This window comes from Muscardinus avellanarius, assembly GCF_963383645.1.
Source record: "Muscardinus avellanarius genome assembly, chromosome: 18".
Lineage (NCBI taxonomy): Eukaryota > Metazoa > Chordata > Mammalia > Rodentia > Gliridae > Muscardinus > Muscardinus avellanarius.
The window spans coordinates 47,137,324-47,157,974 of NC_137804.1; the positions used below are offsets into that span (position 1 = coordinate 47,137,324).

Below are 20,651 nucleotides of genomic sequence, written 5' to 3' on the forward strand. Positions count from 1 at the left end.
AACATTGGAAAGTACTCTCAAGATTATAAAACCTTTAAAAAAAAAAACCGAGCCTGGTGGTGCACACCTGTAATTCCAATACTTGGGAGGCTGAGACAAGTGGGTTGCAGTTTGGAGAATAGCCTCAGCAAGTTGTAAGACTCTCATCAATCTAATGAGACTCTATTTCAAAATAAAAAATAAAATAGGACTGGAGGTGCAGCTTGGAGGTAGAATGTTCCTGGATTCAGTCTCCAGTACCATAAAAATGAATAAGTAAATCTCTCAGTCTTTCTACTAATATCCATGGTTAGAAGAGTGAATGGTATGAAAAGAAAAATATCCCCTTAAAAATTGGAATCTAGTATTGCTGGGCATGATAGTATTGCTGCACTGGTCTTGCAGTTACTTACTGAACTAGAGAAATGTGAATAAGAGTAATATGGTTTTTTGTTTTGTTTTGTTTGGGTTTTTTTTGGTGGTGATACTGGGGTTCCTGGAAACCCTTCTATCTGGGCTACACTCCCAGACTGATGTTGTACTTTTTATTTGGAAACAGGGTCTCTTAAGCCAGCACAGCTGACATCGAACCTGTGCAATGCTCCTGTCTCCGCCTCCCAAGTGTGGGGATTATAAGAGTGAGCCACCACGCCTGGCGAGAGTAATATGTTTTAGATCTGTGAATCTCATTGAAGCAAAACTTGGCCAAGTTTTAACAAAAATAATGATCTTCAGTAACACCTTTTGTTCTGAAGATTATGTTATAAAAATGTTAGTAGGCCAGATACATTCTGATTTCCACTCTTCTTTGCTTGTGCGGGAAATGAGGTGAGACAGATTGAGTAACTGAGAGCATGCCAAATGTAGAAAAGTCACAGTTGACATTAATACTGACTTTATAGTTACAGGAAGGTAGAAATGGATCATCCTAAAGTTTAAACCTATAAAAACAACTGAAATGCCTCCTGGCTGACCTACAAGATACTAATTTAAATGAATAAAAATTTAGATACTTAAAAAAAAAAACTGCACTGTCCAGAGACAAGAAAGCATGACCTGCATAAGAAATAAGTTACTACACATTGTTTTATTAACACCTACAATAACATCCCAATTAAAATAATATAAAAAGGAAAACCCTGTATTTAAGAGCTGAGGATGGAGACGTGGGCAGAGTTCTTTTGGGAGCTCTCCAGCGTGTCTGCCAGGCACACTGCTTTTCTTCTCTTCCCTTTCTATTTTCTACTGGCTTTATCATAAAAATTTATTGAAGCTGCACTGAGCTGTCTATTAGTTTTAATTTACCAATTCATTTTGTCTATTTGAATGGAGGAAAAGAGCCCACAGTGCTGTTACAACTGTAACACCTTCATGTGTTTGCTCAGTGCCATGCATGTTGTGATGCAGGTGGTTATGTATCTATTGGGCAGGGCTGAGAAGAGCCACAGAAGGCAGAGCCCACCACAAGGGGACAGGGGAGACTTTCCCAGGAAACCAGCATCCTCAGCCCACTGACCTGAATCCATGTAGTTAGCGCAAAATTCTTTATGTTTGAGATATTTAAGACTATATAAGCATGAGGATTTAGAGCAGATTTATCAAGAAGACCAGGTCAGGGAAAACCACTGGATCTCCACTGGAGGAGGAGGACATGCAGGGAAAAGCTATATTCTGTCTTCCTAGAATGTTCCAGATCTCACAGTCATTTCTTCAGGGTGGTGTTGAGGTCATGTGACTGATGCTCAAGTATGTCCTTTTTAAGGAGACACAGGAGTATTAGAAATTAGCATTTTACCTGGGCATGGTGGCGTATTCTTGTAATCCCCATGCTTGGGAGGCAGAGACAGGAGGATCGTGCAGGTTCGAAGCTATCCACGCTGGCTTAAGAGACCCTGTTTCCAAATAAAAAGTATAAAAATAGGTCTGGGAGTGTATCCCGGAGGTAGAAGGGCTTCCAGGAACCCCAGTACCACCAAAAGGAAAAAATAGAAAATAAATTAGGATTTTACTGCTGGTTCTTCAGTTCATTTAGAGTTAAGTTAGGCATATGACAGAAGTTAAAGGTTCACTGTGGAAGTTAATGTTCAGCTGGGGGGTTGTTTATTAAAAGTAAGAAATTTTTAGTCAAGCTTTTTGTCCAAATTTTCAGTTTGATAAGGTAAAAAGAGTCCAAGAGATGGGCTGCACATAACAGTCACTACAGTTAAAAATAATAAAAACTTGGATACAGTGGTGCGTGCCTGTTATCCTGGATTTTGGGAAGCTGGTATTGGAAGGACATAGGTTTGAGGATATCATGTACATCTTAGCCAGGTCTTCAGCAACTTTCTGAGACCCCCATTTCAAAATAAAAAATAAAAATGTTGTAAATATAACTCAGAGCTAGAATACTCAGTACCAACACAAGAAATCCCAACAAAAAAACCAAAACAAACAAAACCAATACACCAAGAAGTGTAGGCATATGTGCTGTATCACACTGAACCTCATTGTGTGGTAAAATTGCAATTACACTGCATGAAATGCACTAAGCAAAGCATTCAAAATAAAAAGCAATCTATTTGTCTTCTTGAAAAGTACCAACAGATCAGATCTTAAGTGTTCTCACCATAAAAAGAGAATGGTATGCAAGGTATCCAGCTATTCCACAATATATACTTGTATAAAAACATCTAGCCGGTCATGGTGGTGCATGCGTGTAATCCCAGCATGTGTGAGGCAGAGAGAGGTGGATTGTGGTTCACGGACAGCCTCAGCAACTTAGTGAGGCCCTTTGCAACTCAGTGAGACCCTGTTTCAAAATAAAGAACAAAATATAGAGTGAGGGTTTGAAACAGAGGTAGAATGCCCTTGGTTTCATTTCCTGCATCTGAAAAAAAAATCTCAAACAGCATAAACATATCCATTTTATAGCTATTAATTTTTTAGAAAATTAAAAATAGGAAAACTGTAGAGAAGGGTTTTTTTTTCCGAAGTGTGGTGGAAAAAATTGAGATGCAGCACTAGATTAATACGAGGCAAAGCCCTGAGATTTCTTACACTTGACTTGTTAAACCATGCAATGTTGAGTTCTTGGTTCCATTCCCCAGTGGACAAAGACAGAGCATGAGGCAAAGGGTTATGGTGGGGTGACTGACAAATCTTCTTTAGAGCACAGACTTCATTTTTTTTCTTCCAGAAATGGGGATGAAACCCTGGGGCATTCTATTTTTTTATTCTTTATTTTGAAACAGGGTATCACTGAGTTGCAAAGGGCTTCACTAAGTAGCTGAGGCTGTCTGCAAACCACAATCCTTCTCTCTCAGCCTCCCAAATGCTGAGATTCCAAGTGTGCACCACCACATTTGTCTCACAGCCTCCTTCCTAGTAAACTACAAAGCCTACTTCTTCAGGAGGATGCTGCGCCCCTGGGAGTGACGCTGGGCACAGGGTCAATGCACCTTCCCTGAGCATCACAGGAAACTTCCCCAGCTGACCTCACTCCTCATGTTCTTGGTGAAGATTCCAAGTGATGGAATTTTGCTACGAGATTTTGTTCACTGCTACACCACCTCCCTTTTGGTATTTTGTGTTTTTGATATACATTTATTGGTGTGTAATTATACATCATAGTGGGATTCAAAGTGATCCCTACTTTCCTGTACACATCTCTGGGTGTGCTCCCTCCTTACACACCCACCCAGCCCCTTCCTGCTCCATACATGTCAGAGAGGCTGGTGGCGAATCCTTCTTCGATGGATAGAGCATGAAGTCGTCTGTTTCCTTCTTCTGTCCTCCTCTTGCCCTTCCCCTCTCCTTCCCCAAACCCTTCCACTGCTCTCCTGGCCTCTCTCCTCATTCAGCTGAAGTCCCATTTCTCTCTAGAGCTCATATAAGATAGGAAACCTATGACCTTTGTCTTTATTAGATGGGCCAGTCTCACTTAGCATACTGTACTTTACTTCCATCCATTATCTGCAAATTACATAACTTCATCTTTATAGCTGAGTAAAATTCCACTGTGTGCATATTCCACATTGTATTTATTCTTTTCTCTCTCGAACACCAAGGTTGTTGTGAATGGTCCTGGATAATCATGGGTGTGCAGGACTCACTGTAGGAGTCTAACTTCAGTTCCCTCAACACCAACTCCTGCTTACCCTGTCCTGTCCCTCAGCGCAGTGGACTGACAACAAGTCTAAACTTCTGGGCTCTCAACAACTCAGGGCTGCTGTGGTCCTCAGAGCTCTGCTGGACCATGATGAAATCATAATGGGCTTGGAGAAGCCGAGGCAAAAACATGTTTTTGCTAAGTGTTCTCATCAGGATGGAGGTGACAGGTGCAGAGCCCCGGGCAGTGGGTCCCTGAGCTCCTGGATGGGACGGCAGCAGAGCCATGAAATGACAGGACACCGGAGCTGCTGTGACCACAGCCAGACAGCTCAGGTCTCAGCTCCATGACTCCCTTGGAGCCCCCTTTCCTTCTCCCTGTGTCTCTGCTGGGAAGCCCATCTGAACACTCTGCACAACTCCAGGACATTCAGTGAAAGGGGGACGTCATTGTGCCTGCACAGAGAAAACCTGGATCTTGCTCCTCACCTGAGCAGCTCAGCCTGAATGCCAGACTGTCTCTGTGTCAGGCGGAGCCTGAGATGTTCTTTTCTCTGTTTCTCTTCTTCCTGCTCCTGCAGCCCTTGCACACATCCTGGAAAGATGATCACTTTTTCTTTGTCAATGACTTGAAGCCGAATATCCAGAAAGAAGGAGACCTGGTGCTGGGAGCCTTTTTCCTCCTTTACAACACAAATATGGTGTCACCTGTGGTCCGGCAATCTTTTTTAGTGAAATCAGAGCACAAGCCACCTTCAGTGTAAGTTTTACTCCTTACCCAAATGGTATGCATGGCTGGGCTGTGTGATTTTCTTTGTGTTTAATTTCTCTGCTTTGGCACTGGGGATGGCCTAGGGACATTCTGCTTCTGAGACATCCTCAGCCTTTTTCTTTTATTTTGTGTTATTTATATATTTTTTGGTATGGGGGATAAAACCCAAGGACTATCAATCCCTTAGCTATACCCCAAGACCTATTTTCTTCTTTTTATAGAAGCAGGGTCTCACTAAGTTGCTGAGGACCACATTAAATAGCTGAGGCTGGCTGTGAACCGTGATCCTCCTGTCTCTGCCTCCAAATTACTGAGATTACATGTGTGCACCACCACACTGGGGTAAATTTCATTTTCTTATTGTGTAGGGTACTAGGGAATGAACCAAGGCACAGTCTATTCATGAGCCACACACCCCTAGTCTTTTTTTCCCTTTGGAACAGGGTCTCAACAGTTTGCTTAGTTTCTGAAGCCTTGAGCCTGTGATCCTGATGTCTCAACCTTTCAAGTATCTAATCCTCTATGAGCCTGCATAGCAATGAGAGAAATGCAGAAGTTCTCTCTCATCCTTGTGAATCAACAACCATGCAGTTTGCTCTCAGCTCCACTGGTACTGAGGAGAGTAGGCAACATATTTTCCTACTCCTTCAGCCTGATGTATGTGATCCAGCAGTGTGGGTTTTGGAATGGATGTGGTAGGATCTGCCTCGCCTTTTGGCAGAAACCCCTTACAGGGACACACAGGTGTCTGATACTCTGTGACCCTGCTCACAGTGTCAGACCCACGAAACCCTTAGGAAGGTCCCTTGGTTTTCTTTTCTTTCTTTTCTTTCTTTCTTCTTTTTTTTTTTTTTTTTGGTGGTACTGGGGTTCCTGGAAGCCCTTCTACCTCTGGGATACACTCCCATGGGCTACACTTCCAGACCTATTTTTTTTTTTTATTTTTACTTTTTATGTGGAAACAGGGTCTCTTAAGCCAGCAAGGCTGGCTCTGAACCAGCACGATCCTCCTGTCTCCGCCTCCCAAGTGCGGGGATTACAAGCGTGTGCCATGACGCCCGGCTGGTCCTTTGGTTTTCCTTGGCCACTGCCATTGTCTGGCAAGTTGGTTTGGCACAGCATTTCCACAGATTGCACCCAGGCTTAACGGGCCACGGTGCCCGGCACATTCTGCAGAAAGTGCATTGGATATGGACTATATGCAAGGGTTCTGCATGGGTCTCTAATGATTGATTTACCATACTAACACACACAGATTGTCAGTATTGGGCTGAATCAAGGAGGGCTTCTCCATTGAGCTACATCCCAGGCACTTTTAGCATATGTGTGTGTATGTATGTATGTATGTATGTATGTATGTATGTATATATTGTATGTATTGTAGTACCAGGTTAGAACCCAGGGGCATTCTACCTCCCAGCTAAACCCCTAGCCATATTTTATTTTATTTTATTTATTTATGTTTTGGTGGTACTTGGGTTCCTGGAAGCCCTTCTACCTCCGGGCTACACTCCCAGACCTATTTTTACATTTAAAAAAAAAAATTGGAAACAGGGTCTCCTAAGCCAGTGCACGCGGCTGGCTTTGAACCTGCATGGTCCTACTGTCTCTGCCTCCCAAGCGCAGGGATTACAAGTGTGTGCCACAACGCCCGGCACTAGCCCTATTTTTTATTCTTTCTTTTGAAACAGGGTCTCACTGAATTGAAAAGGGCCTCACTAAGTAGCTGAGGCTGTCCCCAACCATGATCCTCTGGTCTCAGCCTCCCAAGTGCTGGGATTACAAGCATGCACCACCACACCCGGCTGATTATTGCTTGTTTTGTAAAAACAAAAACAAAAACAAAAACATATATAGCCTCAGCAATTTAGAAATATGTGCTTGAAAAAATAAAATGAAATGCAAAAAGCTAAGATGTTGCTACAGGGAGAATGCTCCTGGGCTTGATCTCCAGGACCCAAAGAAAAATAAAATAAAAAAGATGAGGGTATAGCTTAGAGATAGTGTGCCTCTGATTTCAATTAAAACATACAAATGTGTGTGCGCACGCACACACACACAATTTTTTATGTATTTTTTTCGGAAACATAAGTCTTTGACAGGTAGCTCTAAAATCCAAGAAATTCACTTTTGGTAATTTTAGGCACAAAAATATCTAAGAAGAGGCAGAGGAGAAAGGAGAAAGGATCAAGGGGCATTCTCTACAGAGAAAGAAAGTCCAGGAACACAAAACCAACATGTTGAGACCTATGAAAATAAATTAGGGGTTCTGTTAAAGTGTTCATGTTGGAAGGAAAACGTGATGACCCACTGGCTTTAATAAGTGACCGTGGAGTAGAGTAGTAACTGCTCCACACAGGATGAGCTGAACGGAATCCCTCTGGGAGCCCTGGAGAAAGAGGAAACTGCCCTCAAAGCTTTGGTCAGCAGGCAGAGCAGAGGCTGGCTAAGGATTCCTGAACACAGAGAGAACCAGCACTGCTTGTGTCTTGGTTCTGCTCAAAGAGGAAAAGGAGGACAGGTTTGTCTGAGCTGGCCTCTTGGCTCATGGCTGTAATCTCAGCACTTGGGAGACAACACAGGAGGATCGCAGGTTCAATGCAGGTCTCTGCAACTTACTGAAATTCTCGGTACTCTAGTGAGACCCAGCTTCAAGAAAAACAAGTATGTGGAGAGGGTGTGGCTCCTCAGTAGAAAGTCTGGGTTCTGCCCCTCGGTTCAATCCTCAGCATCATGAAACAAGAGGGTTTAATGAAGAAGGGTGTGAGCCACATTCATTCATCTAAGAATTTCCTGCTCCTGTTGTACCCATGAAGGCACCTCAAATTTATAGAAACTTCAGCAAAGTGGTCCAGTTGACAGTTACTTCATCCAGCACATCTCCACCTCAGCCCACTCCAAATGCCCACAAATCTCTCAGTATTTGGGACAGTTTGCTTCCCAAGAGGCCAAGAGTCATTCCAAGGTCACCAGAGCCCTGGGAAACTTACTCACACAGGACCCAGAGGCCAAGGAACCTCTGAAGAGCATCCTGGAATGCTCTTCAATCATAACTTACTCCTGAGCCTCCTGACCTCACCTTCTCCCTTATCTGCTCCTCTGTCCAGGTGGCATTGGAAGAACTACCAACATGTGCTGGCCTTTTACTTCACCATTGAGCAGATCAACAGGGACCCCCACCTGCTCCCCAACCTGACCCTGGGGTTCCAGCTCTACAATATCTTCCCTGGTGAACGCAGGACACTGGAGAACACTCTGATGTGGCTGTCGGGAGGCGATGCGGTTCTCCCTAACTACCAGTGCAAGACCAAGTACAGACCTGTTGCCGCCATGGTAGGGACCTCTCCAACATTTTCAGCTGAGATCGGAGCCCTGTTGGAGCTCTATAAAATGCCTCATGTAAGTTGGCCAAGAATTCTGTAGAGAATGTGCAGATTTCCCCTAGCGCTGGACCCTAAAGAATGATTAAGACAAAATTCAGTTTGAGTGTCTATCAATCATGAAGGTTCAGATGATGAGGTCTCAGTGAATTCACAAACTCTTGAGAATATCAGCAGTGTGAGGAGAAAAATGAAGAAGGGGCTCTGGAGATTATGGATCTAACTAAGCAGGACGTGGAGCTCTCCTGTAATCCAAGTACTTGGGAGGCCGAGGGAGCAGGATCACAGTCAGAGTTGGGATGCACCTGAGCTCAATCCTCAGTGCAAAAACAAAAAATAAAAAGATATCAAACATCATATTCATCTCCCACTCACTGGGAACATTGACTCCCGATGGCTCAGAGCTGTGGGGCACCCAGATGTCCACAGCAAGGAGACTGCCTGTAGGACATGACCACCTTAGAGGGCTCCAGGCTCCAGTAACTGTTGAGCAGTCTCTGGGCATCTGGCTGGTATCTGGGGTAATGAAGAGGTCATTGTGGCTCCAGGGTACCAAGGAGAGCTGAGGCTCAGAAACACCTGTCCTGGGGCTCAACCAGAGCCTCTGTCCAGCCTGCCTCATTCACGTCCATCCAAACAGATCTCTTAAGAGCCCACCCAGTGACATTCCCCCTAAAGTATATGACTTGGAATTCACTGTTACAGCACCCAGCCAGCTGGAGAAGTGGGATAGGGCTGGATGAGTAGGACCTGGGTTGTGGTCTTCGGAACTGTATCTGTCCCTGTCCCTGGCCCTCCCTGTCCCACTCACTGCTTTCCTCTGCCATGAGCTGTGAGCTCTGTTCCTCTGCCATGTCTTGCCACTAAAGTCTCTGCCCTGGAGACATCTGACCATGGATAGAAAAATGGAAACTCCAGAACTTCTAAATCCATTAACCCAGTACCTCAGTCCTTGTGTTCATAACTGAAGTCCAGACTACCAGGAGGACAGTGTAGTAGAGGACACTTTATCACCAGTGTGCACAGACAGCATGGGTCACTGGTGCTGGCTCTGCTCCAGAGGAGTGAAATACAACCTGCTACCTCCACACTGTACCACGTCAGACCTCCTTATTCCCAGGCAGGAGGTGAAAGCAGTTGTCAATCTCACCTTTCTATTTTCTTGCCTTTTTTATTTTGGTACAGGGCATTGAAACTAGGGGTATTCTCCCTCTAAGTTATACCCCCAGACATATTTAATTTTATTTTTAAAGAGTCTCACTAAGGTGTCAAGAATGGCCTGGAACCTGTGATCCTCCTTTCTCAGTCAACAAACTACTGGGATTACAGATGTGTGCCAGCATGCCTGGATTCTCGTTACTGTCTAATGATAAGGACAGTTAGAAAAAGTGTTCTGCATGCCCACAAGGGGAGAACAGGGAAACCTCCATAGGAATTTATCACTCCAAGTATTTTATTCAGTTTCATATTCTCTCTCTGTGTCCTCTCTCTCTCGCTCTCACTCTCTCTCTCGCTCTCTCTCTCGCTCTCGCTCTTGCTCTCGCCCCCCCCCCCCAGGGAACCAGGAAATTCCTTCTACTCCAAGCCAAAGGACCTGCATTTTTTTAATTTTTAATTTTTTTATTCTTTGATGGTACTGGGGATGGACCAAGGGGCATTCTACCTACTAGCCACACCCTTAGTCCTATTTTTTATTCTTTATTTTGATACAGGGTCTCACTGAGTTGAAAAGGGCCTCACTATATATCTGAGACTGGACACAAACCCAGATTCCTCTATCTTTGACTCCCAAGTTCTAAGATTATAAGTATCTGCCACCACACAGGGCTTTTTTTTTTCTTGAAACAGGGTCTTGCTAAATTTTTGCTTCTGGCTTCCAACCTGCAATCCTCCTGTCTGAGCCTCTCAAGTGCAGAGATCACAGGTGTGCTCTACTGTGCCTGGCTGAATAGCCTTCTTTTGTACAGAGTATTCTAATTCGTTTCTAAGAAGAGAAAACCCCGACTCCCTGTAACTCAGAATCATATTTGTTTTCATACTCAGGTCACATATGGACCTTTTGTTCCCATGCTAAGTGACAAAGACCAGTTCCCATCACTGTACCAAATGGCCCCTGAGGACAGTGATATGGTCCATGCAATGGTCTCTTTGCTGATGCATTTTGGCTGGACATGGGTGGTGATCTTAATATCTGATGATTTGAAAGGAGAAAGGTTCCTTCAGGATCTGAATGTGGAAATGGTGAAGAATGATATCTGTGTGGCCTTAACAGAAAGGCTCCCTCCATTTAAGACAATAAGTCTACCAAGGGTATACACTGTCCTGAACAGGCTCAGCATTTTATCTGCAAATGTGCATATACTCTATGGTGAAGCAGGGAGTCTCTTAGTAGTAGACCACATGACATATTGCTTCCTAACCACGGGGAAGGTGTGGCTCATGGCAGACAAGTGGGATATCACTGCATATGAGATGGTCCAAATGCTGCATTCCTTCCATGGAAGCTTCTCGTTTTCACAACACAAGCGGGAAATCCCTGGCTTCCAACACTTTCTCAAGACCGTAGACCCTTCCCAGTACCCAGAAGATTTTTACTTCAGTAAAATTTGGATTCTATATTTTAACTGCTCACCTGCTGGGTCATCATGTGGGAAAATTGGAAATTGTGAACCAAATGCCTCCTTAGAGTCTTTGGCAGGAGATATCGACATCATGACCTCATCTGACTCCAGCTATTTCCTCTATAATGCTGTGTATGCCGTGGCCCACGTCCTCCATGAGGTGCTTGTGGAGAGAATAGCACAGGGATCTCCAGAGGATGCAGAGCAGCCCAGGCCCCCTCCATGGCAGGTAAGGCTTCTCCAGGAGCAGGCCAGGGCTGAGCACCTGCTGGCACCCACGGGCACCATCATGAGGTGCATCACAACTGTGTTTTCATCTCTAGACCAGCAGGATCTGGCAAGAAGAAATATGGGAATCTTCACACTGGCTCTAGGTATAGCTGTAACTGTTACCCATGTGGGGAGAATTCTGCTTCTGGGAGCTTCCATCTCAGAGTATTTAATTACAAAACGGAACCAGGAAAGCATGTTCTATTGCAGGATAAAACACTATGAAATATGTGAACACAACTCGTAATTGATTAAAATTGCTCCCATCTGCACTTTTCTTGGAATGTGTCCAATGCTGGGAACCACTGACTGAGTGACCATGTGTGATTCTGGGTTCTTTGCATTGATAAAGTTGGACTCTACCCATTTAGACTCTTTTACTCTATATCTCTATTACATATAAGATGTGACTCTGGGAAATGAATTGTTTTTATGCCTCTTCCTCCACTTCCTCCTTCTCCTCCTCCTTCTTCTTTCATATTGTTTTGGAAGAGGGGACACCCTCAGTACTTTAAAAATTTCTTAAATGACTTTAAATTTTTATTATAACTTTGAAACACGGTTCCAAAACTTTCTGAGAGCCTCACTCAGAGGCTGAGAGGTGCATTGAAGCTGAGATCCTCCTGTCTCAGCCTCCAAGTACTTGGTGACAGGAATGAGCCATTGAATCCAAATTAGATATCATTATTCTTCCAAAATCTATAAAAACCACCACAAGGTAGCCTGTGGCTCTCCTTTTAAGTAGGAGACCTCGATTGGTGGCGATCATCTCAGACTGCCCTCCAGGTTTGAGATGGATTTTTCTGGATATTCATTCTGACTGATCAGAATCCATAGTCTATATATAAAATACATTTATCAACTCATGTACAATAGTCAACATCACTAATAAGATTTCTAGAACATGTAAATAAATTTATTATGTAGAAAAAGGCAAATATGTAAAAAGCAATGTCAGAAAGTCATCCACCATCTATTTTCTATTTTTCCTATAATAATGTTCGATGTGTGATTTGGTTCTTATTGGAAGTTAACACTTAGGAAAGGTCACTGTGTCCAGCTGGATTCCAAAGACGGAAGGGTCAATTATTTAGAAAAAAACTGGGTAAGAAATCAGAGGTTAGTAGTATCCCTCAACACAGTGCTCTGGACACCAGAGACTCAGATTAGTGCACTCCATTCAAAACTTCCTTAGAACTGAGAGTTGTTTTTTAGTTGGGGGACACCAATAGCTCCCTTCCCTGTCATAAGACTATAGCCTGGTCACTAAGAAGGTCCAACAACAGGAAAAAGGAGCCCATGTTCTGCCTCCTTTAAACTTCACTGAGATAAAACTGATGAGCACAATCAATGCACATATTTAATCTTGTGTTTTGATGAGGTGTGACATGCACACACCAGACTGCCCTCCCCAGCATGTAGTCTCTGAAAAGCCCCTTTCCTGTTGTGGCCTTACTAAGTACAAAGATTGGCTTCCAAGCTGCTCCAAATAGACTTTGCTGGTCAGGGTTGTGGCAGAGCCATGCTGGTGCCACCCTCTTGGCCCACCCTAGAATCTGGGGATTCCATGGCTCCACCACATTGCCCATGGAGAACTCTCCCCTCTATTGAACCCACAAGAAGGTGACCTCAAAGCAAACAGACCAGAGCCTCTCCCCAGGAGGAAACCTGAACCTAGGGAGGTGGGAAGAAGGACTGCCTAGGAATTAAGGGCTTTCCACCTTCCATTTGTATGCATGCCTCATTGCCACATCAATGCCTCTCCTCCAGCTCCATCCACTCCTGAAGAAACTCCAGTTTACCAACAGTGCTGGGCAGCTCATATCCTTAGACAAGAAAGGAAACCACGGGGTCATGTATGATATCCAGAACATTGTGAATTTCCCTGGTGGCCTTGGGTTGCTGGCTAAAGTAGGGGAGTTTGCCTCTGGAAGTCCACTCCATCAAGGCTTGGTCATCAATGAAGAGATCATAGAGTGGCCTATTGGCTTCACACAGGTATGATTTTGTTTCCTTATTGGTAAAACAAAGAGAAACATAAATAAAATCTGGCTGGGTGTGGTGGAACACATCTGTAATTCTAGTAACTTGTGAGTCTGAGACAGGAGAATTGCTGGTTCGAAGACAGCCTGAATAAGTAGTAAGACCCTCATCAACCTAGATAGACTCTGCTTCAGAAATAAAAAGAAAAGTTAAACAGAAACAGAAACATAAAAGTAGGCTAGGGTTGTAGCTCAGAGGTAGAATGCCCCTGGATTCAATCATATATCCATAATAAATAAATGGATTGATAAATAAACAAATAAACATATGGGTCTTGCAAAGCTTGGGGTGCAGCTGAGGGGTACAGCCCTTGCCTGGCATGCTCTAGACCCTGGGTTCAATCCCAAATACTGCAAAAATAGTTAAGTAAAAGAGTCCTGAGACGATCACGTCCTGATATTGTATGATGAGATTTTGAATGGACAAATTCTGAGCTAAAATCCATTGAAAGTGCAAGTTTGAAGAAGTTGTTTTTAAGGTTTTGGTGCAATGATTCATGCAGCTGTAATAAAATTAAGCAATGTTAAGAAATTACAACAGAAATGCAAGTACAGATGCATAAATACCAAATACATCAGTCCATACGACCTGAGAACCTTTATCCTATCTGGTGAGAATACTTGGGATGTGTTGCTGTGTAGTATAATCTCAAGTAGATTATGGATTAGGACACCATTCCCCTCCTGGGAGGCATGCTTTACACTGTTCTTGGTATTAAGATCCCATTCACTCGCCTGGAGTGGTGGTGCACGCTTGTAATCCCCTGCTTGGGAGGCGGAGACAGGAAGATCGTGCAGGTTCGAAACCAGCTGCGCTGGTTTTAGAGACCCTGTTTCCAAATAAAAATATAAAAAATAGGTCTGGGAGTGTAGCCAGGAGGTAGAAGGGCTTTCAGGAAACCCAGTACCACCAAAAAAAAATTATGCCATTTACTCCTCGAACGATGTTCTATTCAGCATGTTTTCTACTTCTTTTTTTTTTTTTTATCATGGTCCTGAGGATTGGAACTAGGGACATTATATCATTGAGATCAACCTTGAGTTTTTTTTTAAAGCAAATTGTGAAAACAGTATCTTACTAAGTTGCAGAGACTGGCCTTGACCTTGCAATCCTCCTGTGTCAGCCTCCCAAGTACTGGAATTACAGGCGTGTGCCACCATGCCCAGCTCTACTCAGCACATGAATGCATGGTAAGTTCATGTCTTCTTCCACAACTGAACATTTCCAGGAAATTCTTAATACTTTTATCAGTTCATATTAATTATGCATCACAGTGAGGTTGAGTGTGATACAAGCGTACATGCACACAGCCAGGTGTGTTTCCTTAAGCATCTCACCACCCTCTCTCTCCTCCTCTCTCCACATACAAGCTCCTGAAATTGGTAGTAATGCCTTCACCTATCACCACAGTATTATTGAACTGTTTTCTTCTTCTGTCCTCTTTCTCTGCCCATCTCCCTCCCACAGTACCCTTCTTTCTTTCTACTGCGGTAGATTTGTATAACAATCAATTTTGCACACATAGTTATATTACCATTATATGCATAATTATAATTCTCAATAATTATATTATCAATTATATTCTGATGCCTCACTTGGCCTCAGAAGCCCATAATATGTGGTGTGTCATGCACTCTCTGAAATTCTCTGTAGGTATAAAGTACAGATTAGATAGATGAAGATAGATAGATAGATAGGGCCAACAGTCCCTTCAAAGATGCAACCCTAAATTATTCTCAGGCATACCAGTGAGCAACCACAGAGAATTTCATACAGAAAGGAGTTGGGTGATATGGTTACATAAGAAGAGAGAGGGAAACCTGGGTGTGTGGCTGGTGATGTCTGAACCCAATGCAATCCTGCGCCTTTGTGTTACTTGGTGATCACTTGAGATGAAGAGACAGTAGCTCAGCATAAGAGCTCAGAATCAGGTGTCCATGTAGGACCCCATGGTGACCTTTTGGTGTTATGAGAGATGACCTTCTTTTCCAGGTCAAAGTTCTTTCTTATTTGCAGCGAGATTCTTATTGTTAAAGTAGATAATAACGCAGCACATTCTAACCATTACCTTGCTCTCCTCAGAATCCTCAGTCTGTGTGCAGCCAGAGCTGTGGCCCAGGATTCAGGAGAACCCCCCAGGAAGGAAGGCCAGTCTGCTGCTTTACTTGTGTTCTCTGCCCAGAGGGACATATTTCCAATAAAACAGGTAACAGTTCACAGCCAGCCTACAGTAATCTTCTCTGTCACATTTCACAGGGATAAGAGCCAAAGGCATTGGCAGTGGGCCACAGAAGCCACTGTTCACTGTCCACCATTCTGTATAGATGCCTGCTGAGGTCACTGCCCACTTAATATGGCTGTGGCCCAGCACAGCTCAGCCTATGAGGTCAGCTGTGGTGTACAGTCCAGTCTGCCTTTGTTAGCCTCCAGTGCTGCCCCAGACAGTCTCCTAAGACCTCAGGGTGGGCCAGGCTAAAGTCCACCCATGGAATGCAAGATGAGCCATCCTCAAGGCTACCTGTGGGTGCCTTGAAGGTGTAAAACCAAAAGAAAGCCTGGGCTCTTCATAAGCAGGGGATACACACAGAGCAAGTATACAGGAATTGTCACAGGAAGGTTTTAGTGCAATGAGCCTTGTTAAACACCATGCAAGGCCTGAGGACACATTCTTTGCACCAGACCTTTACACTGATCTTTGCAATAATATTTTATGATAGGGAAAAAGATCCAGTTAATATGTGAAGGCATGAGCTGAACATGGTTCCTCATGTCTATCATCTTAGTACTTGGGAGGCTGAGACAAGAGGATTGCATATTGAAGGCCAGCCTCAGCAATTTGTCAAGATCCTCTGCAACCTAGGGAGACCCTGTTCAATCAGGCTGAGGGTGGAGCTCAGAGGTAGAATATTCCTGGATTCAATTTCCAGTGGGAATAAATAGATAAACAAATAAATATATAAATAGATAAACAAATAAATAGATATATAAACAAATAAATAAGATGAAGTGATATTTTAAGAAAAGTCACAATGCAGTATGAGTATATGTAGTTTTCACCCAAGTCATCAATTTCAGAAATTATATAGATCAAAACATAATGTGTTATTGTGAAACACAGATTATTGAAAGACTAATTAAAACTGCTCTCATCTTCCTAATTGTTCATAACAAACATATGATTTGAATGCATGCATAAATACTATGTAATTCCCATCGTGTGTGTGTGTGTGTGTGTGTGTGTGTGTGTGTGTGTGTGTGTATGAGGTAATAGGGATGAAATCCAAGGGTATTCTACCTCATAGCTATGCCCCCAGCCCATTTTTATTTTTATTTGAAATGGAGTCTCATTAAGTTGCTGAGGCTGAAGTTGAGCCCAAAGTCCTTCTGTCCTAGCTTTGAAAATACCAGGATTGTGCCTGGCTCCCATGGTCTAAGCAGTAGTAAGTACTTGAGTTCAATTGCTTGATGAATAGTTAAAGTCAGGGAGGTATACATTAATGAGAAGACAATCTCTTTATTTGTGCCAAATTTTTTTTGTATATTAAACATAAAAGGGAAGTAAAAAAGATACAGGACTGGGGGTCTGTAATACAATATTCACACACTTGGGTGTGCCTAGCATAAGACAGAAGTCCAAATTGCCTGCTTATGCTATGGAGAGGAGTGTCTCATGATAACCATGAGAGAGGATCACTCTGAATTATTTCAGAATCCTGTCCCCTTGCACAGATCTTCCCTTCATAAAATGATATTAATAAGCTGAGGCAGGAGCAGGAAAATTGCTGCCTGTTCTAACAAACAAAATAAACCCTTTGGTTCTGGAGGTGAATCTAGAGGTGTTCTACCTCCAAGCTACACTCACAGCCCTTTTAAATTTTTTATTTTGAAAGAGGGTGAGGCTAGTTAGCTGAGGTGTCACTAAGTTGCTCCAACCTGGGGTCCTTCTGCCTTAGCCTTCCAAATACTGGGATTACAGGCAGCAGCAACATACCTGACTGAGAAATTATATTTAATCAAAATATAGACATCCTTGTTAATAAATGTATATCCCTTGACTGTTTTCTTGCAGTAAGAGTAGACATTGGATGGGGCAGAAGGTACTTAACATTATGCCAAACTCAAGATCCTTATAACCTTCCACTTCACTGAACAAATGGTTGCCAAACCATGCTCTCAGTTTTAAATGCATGTAAAAATGTAAAAACACATTCTATTTTTTATATTTTAATAAAAATGCTCACTACTGAAAAACTTCCTGAGTTATAACTGGGTGCTGTGGCACACGCTTGAAATCCCAGCCACTTGGGGGGCAGAGGCAGGAGGATCACAGGTTTGGGGCCAGCGTGGGCAACTTAGCCAAAACTAATTTAAAATAAAAAGAAAAGAGTCTGGAGGTTTAGGTCAGTGGCAGAGCACACCCGGGGTTCAAACTTCTGCAGAAAAAGTTAATTAAATAATGGCAATTAAATTTCATTTGAAGTTTAAAACTTTTCAATTCAAACTTTTCTCAATATTCTTATGGAAACATTGACAAGAATCGTCATGGGAACATTGAGTTGTAGGATGGGAACAAAACTGCTTCCAGCGGATGTGAAGCTATATACTGAAACTAGTAGACTTTAGGATAAATTAAAACACAGGAGGTCCTCTGAGGTGTAGGAGGTGATTTCTGGGTTGAGCATGTATGAGGAAAGCTTTCCCCTGATGGCTCTGGGTCAGTGTTATAAGCATGGCAGTCCTCCCATCATGAGAAGACCCAGGGTGATGGAGGGGACTTGGTGACGTCACTGAGCCACTGAAGAGCCACCGAGACCCACAGTGAGCTCAGTGTCCCTGGGAGTGTGGGTTCAGCATTCTCCAGCTCAGCAATGGCTCAGCCTGCTGCTCAAGGGGCTTCTCTTGGATGTCATGAGAAGCCTATCCTCACATAGGAGAGGGGACTGTGGACTTTGATGTAAAAAAGAGGAGAAATCAGTAACTATGAACTGTTGATGTTTCCCCTCCAGATGCAGAGCAGTGTACCCAGTGCCCCCAGCACGAGTTCCCAAACACTGAGAGGAGCCGCTGCCTCCTCAAGGTGGTGGCCTTCCTGGCTTATGAGGAGCCCCTGGGGACGGCTCTGGCCTGTGCTGCTCTGGGCTTCTCTGTGCTCACAGCTGGGGTTCTTGGGGTCTTTGTGAAGCACAGAGACTCTGCCATCGTTAAGGCCAACAACTGCGCTCTCAGCTACGTCCTACTCGTCTCCCTCGCCTTCTGCTTCCTCTGCTCCTTGCTCTTCATCGGCCGCCCCAACATGGCCACCTGCATCCTCCAGCAGATTACCTTTGGAGTCGTGTTCACTGTGGCTGTTTCCACTGTCTTGGCCAAAACTGTCACCGTGGTTCTGGCCTTCAAGGCCACTGGTCCTGGGAGGAGGATTAGGCAGCTCCTGGTGTCAGGGGCTCCTAATTTCATCATCCCCATCTGCTCCCTGATCCAAGTGATGCTCTGTGCCATCTGGCTGGGAACCTCTCCTCCCTTCATTGACACTGATGCACACTCTGAACATGGCCACATCTTCATCGTGTGCAACAAGGGCTCAGTCACTGCCTTCTACTGTGTCCTGGGATACCTGGGCTCCCTGGCCCTGGGGAGCTTCACGGTGGCTTTCCTGGCCAGGAACCTGCCCGATACCTTCAACGAAGCCAAGTTCCTGACCTTCAGCACACTGCTGTTCTGCAGCGTCTGGGTCACCTTTCTTCCTGTCTACCACAGCAGCAAGGGGAAGGCCATGGTGGCCGTGGAGGTCTTCTCCATCTTGGCCTCCAGTGCAGGGCTCCTGGGCTGCATCTTTGCCCCCAAGTGCTACATCATTCTCATAAGACCTGATAAGACCCTGAACAGTCTGAAGGACAAGAATTTAAGGAGAAATAGGCATTCTGGAGGCTTCTACCAGAAGTCTTCTTCCTAATCTTCAAGTTTGAGACATTGTTTAATTATTGTCTTCCTCTCTGCCTCTTCCTCTTTTGATACTGATCATTGAGCACAGGGGCATCCTAACTCTGGGCTACATCCCCAGCCCTGTTTGTTTTATTTTTAAACAGGTCCTTGTAAGTTGCTGAGGGCCATGCTAAGTTGCTCATGGTGGCCTGAAATCTGCAATGCTCCAGGCTCAGCCTCCAGGTGCTGGATGACAGGTGTGAACCACCACACCTGGCTGGAGATATTTTCTGGGATGGTTACTGATTCCATGAAGATTATTCAGGTTGCCTTTGATTCCAACTTTAATGTATTTTTATCTACTTTCTTCTCTTTGCCACCTGCTAATTCAGAGACAGGATATCTTTGTATAAGAAATTGTGTAATATGAATGATACCTATTCTCTCCTTACCTAAAAATTTACTTAGAAAGCTGGCCATGGTGGCCCACATCTGTCATCCCAGTACCTAGAAGGCTGAGAAAGGAGGATTGTAGGTTTGAGACCAGTCTCAAAAAATCTCTAAAGCTCACAATGTACTTAAACATATCGAAGTCAATCACTAAGCCAAGCAAGGGAGGGAGGGGCGGGGAGGGAATGGGGTGGGATTTGGGTAGGGGTTAAATCAGCGATGAGTACATGTTTGTACACACAAGTTTTTTACCCCAATGGGTTGTATGAATATAATGCACCAATAAAAAAAATTAAAAAAAACTTATTAATATGCTGCTTCCAAATAAAATATAAAAAGAGCTTGTGTGTGAAACATCCCTGGGCTCAAATTCTTGTCCCAGCAGTTTATATTTTGTTGAATTTTTATAGTTTTGACCTTAGATTTTTACTCATGAACACACTGTGTTATGGGTTTTCATTGAGACAATCACCTGCTATCCACACTGGATCCTGAGTCGAGGGCCTGTGTCTCTGCTCGCTCATCTGGAGTAAGCGCTCAAGGAATAAGCGGCAGTCAGCATTTGGTGCAATAAGAGCATCACGTTACAGTAGCCATGGGAGGCTTTCAGCATGTCGGGAAGAGAGGGCCATGCAGGTGTGGGCTGAGTGGAGAGAGGAGGCACAGGAGAGGCCCGGATGGCTCAGTGAGGAGTCTGTAGAGGTCACCTCACTCCCACCTGTGCTGGGGCCTCAGTTTGCTTCTGGCCAAGCTTGGATTCTGGGAGTGGAGCTGTGAGACTCCTTGAAGTAGCATCCTGAGAAAAAAACTCCCTCTGGGGAGGTGTGTGCATGGAGGCATCAGGGCCCACCCTCAGTGTACACAGCAAGAGGCTGTTCCCAGATACAACCCACAAACTCCCATCAGTTGTGCAGAACACTTCCTGCACATGGAATGCTACATTTTCCTGGGGTGTCTACACACCACCCAGTGGGGGAGTGGCGGTGGCAGAGATATCACACCATAGGAGAATGCCCAACCTGGCATCCCCCATAGTTTAAATCAGCCTTGATAGACTCCCTGGGTCTGAGACTCTGTGATACAACCCAGTAAAGGAGTAGTGGGGTCTGAGATACTACAGACTCGAGA

At 44.1% G+C, this 20,651-nt stretch overlaps 1 protein-coding gene across 1 annotated transcript in view; it reads left to right on the top strand.

The window, feature by feature from the left end:
• Positions 1 to 285: 285 nt before the first annotated feature.
• The window catches only part of LOC308276721 (vomeronasal type-2 receptor 116-like), a gene marked incomplete at both ends in the record, with an annotated part of 37,318 nt that continues 16,952 nt past the window's right edge, over positions 286 to 20,651 (top strand). The window contains 8 exons of the mRNA XM_080715561.1: positions 286 to 304; positions 4,136 to 4,404; positions 4,650 to 4,828; positions 7,948 to 8,239; positions 10,264 to 11,223; positions 12,882 to 13,109; positions 15,237 to 15,360; positions 18,161 to 19,036. Coding sequence (XP_080571687.1) covers positions 286 to 304; positions 4,136 to 4,404; positions 4,650 to 4,828; positions 7,948 to 8,239; positions 10,264 to 11,223; positions 12,882 to 13,109; positions 15,237 to 15,360; positions 18,161 to 19,036 — 2,947 coding nt within the window. The remainder of the gene's footprint in view (positions 305 to 4,135; positions 4,405 to 4,649; positions 4,829 to 7,947; positions 8,240 to 10,263; positions 11,224 to 12,881; positions 13,110 to 15,236; positions 15,361 to 18,160; positions 19,037 to 20,651) is intronic.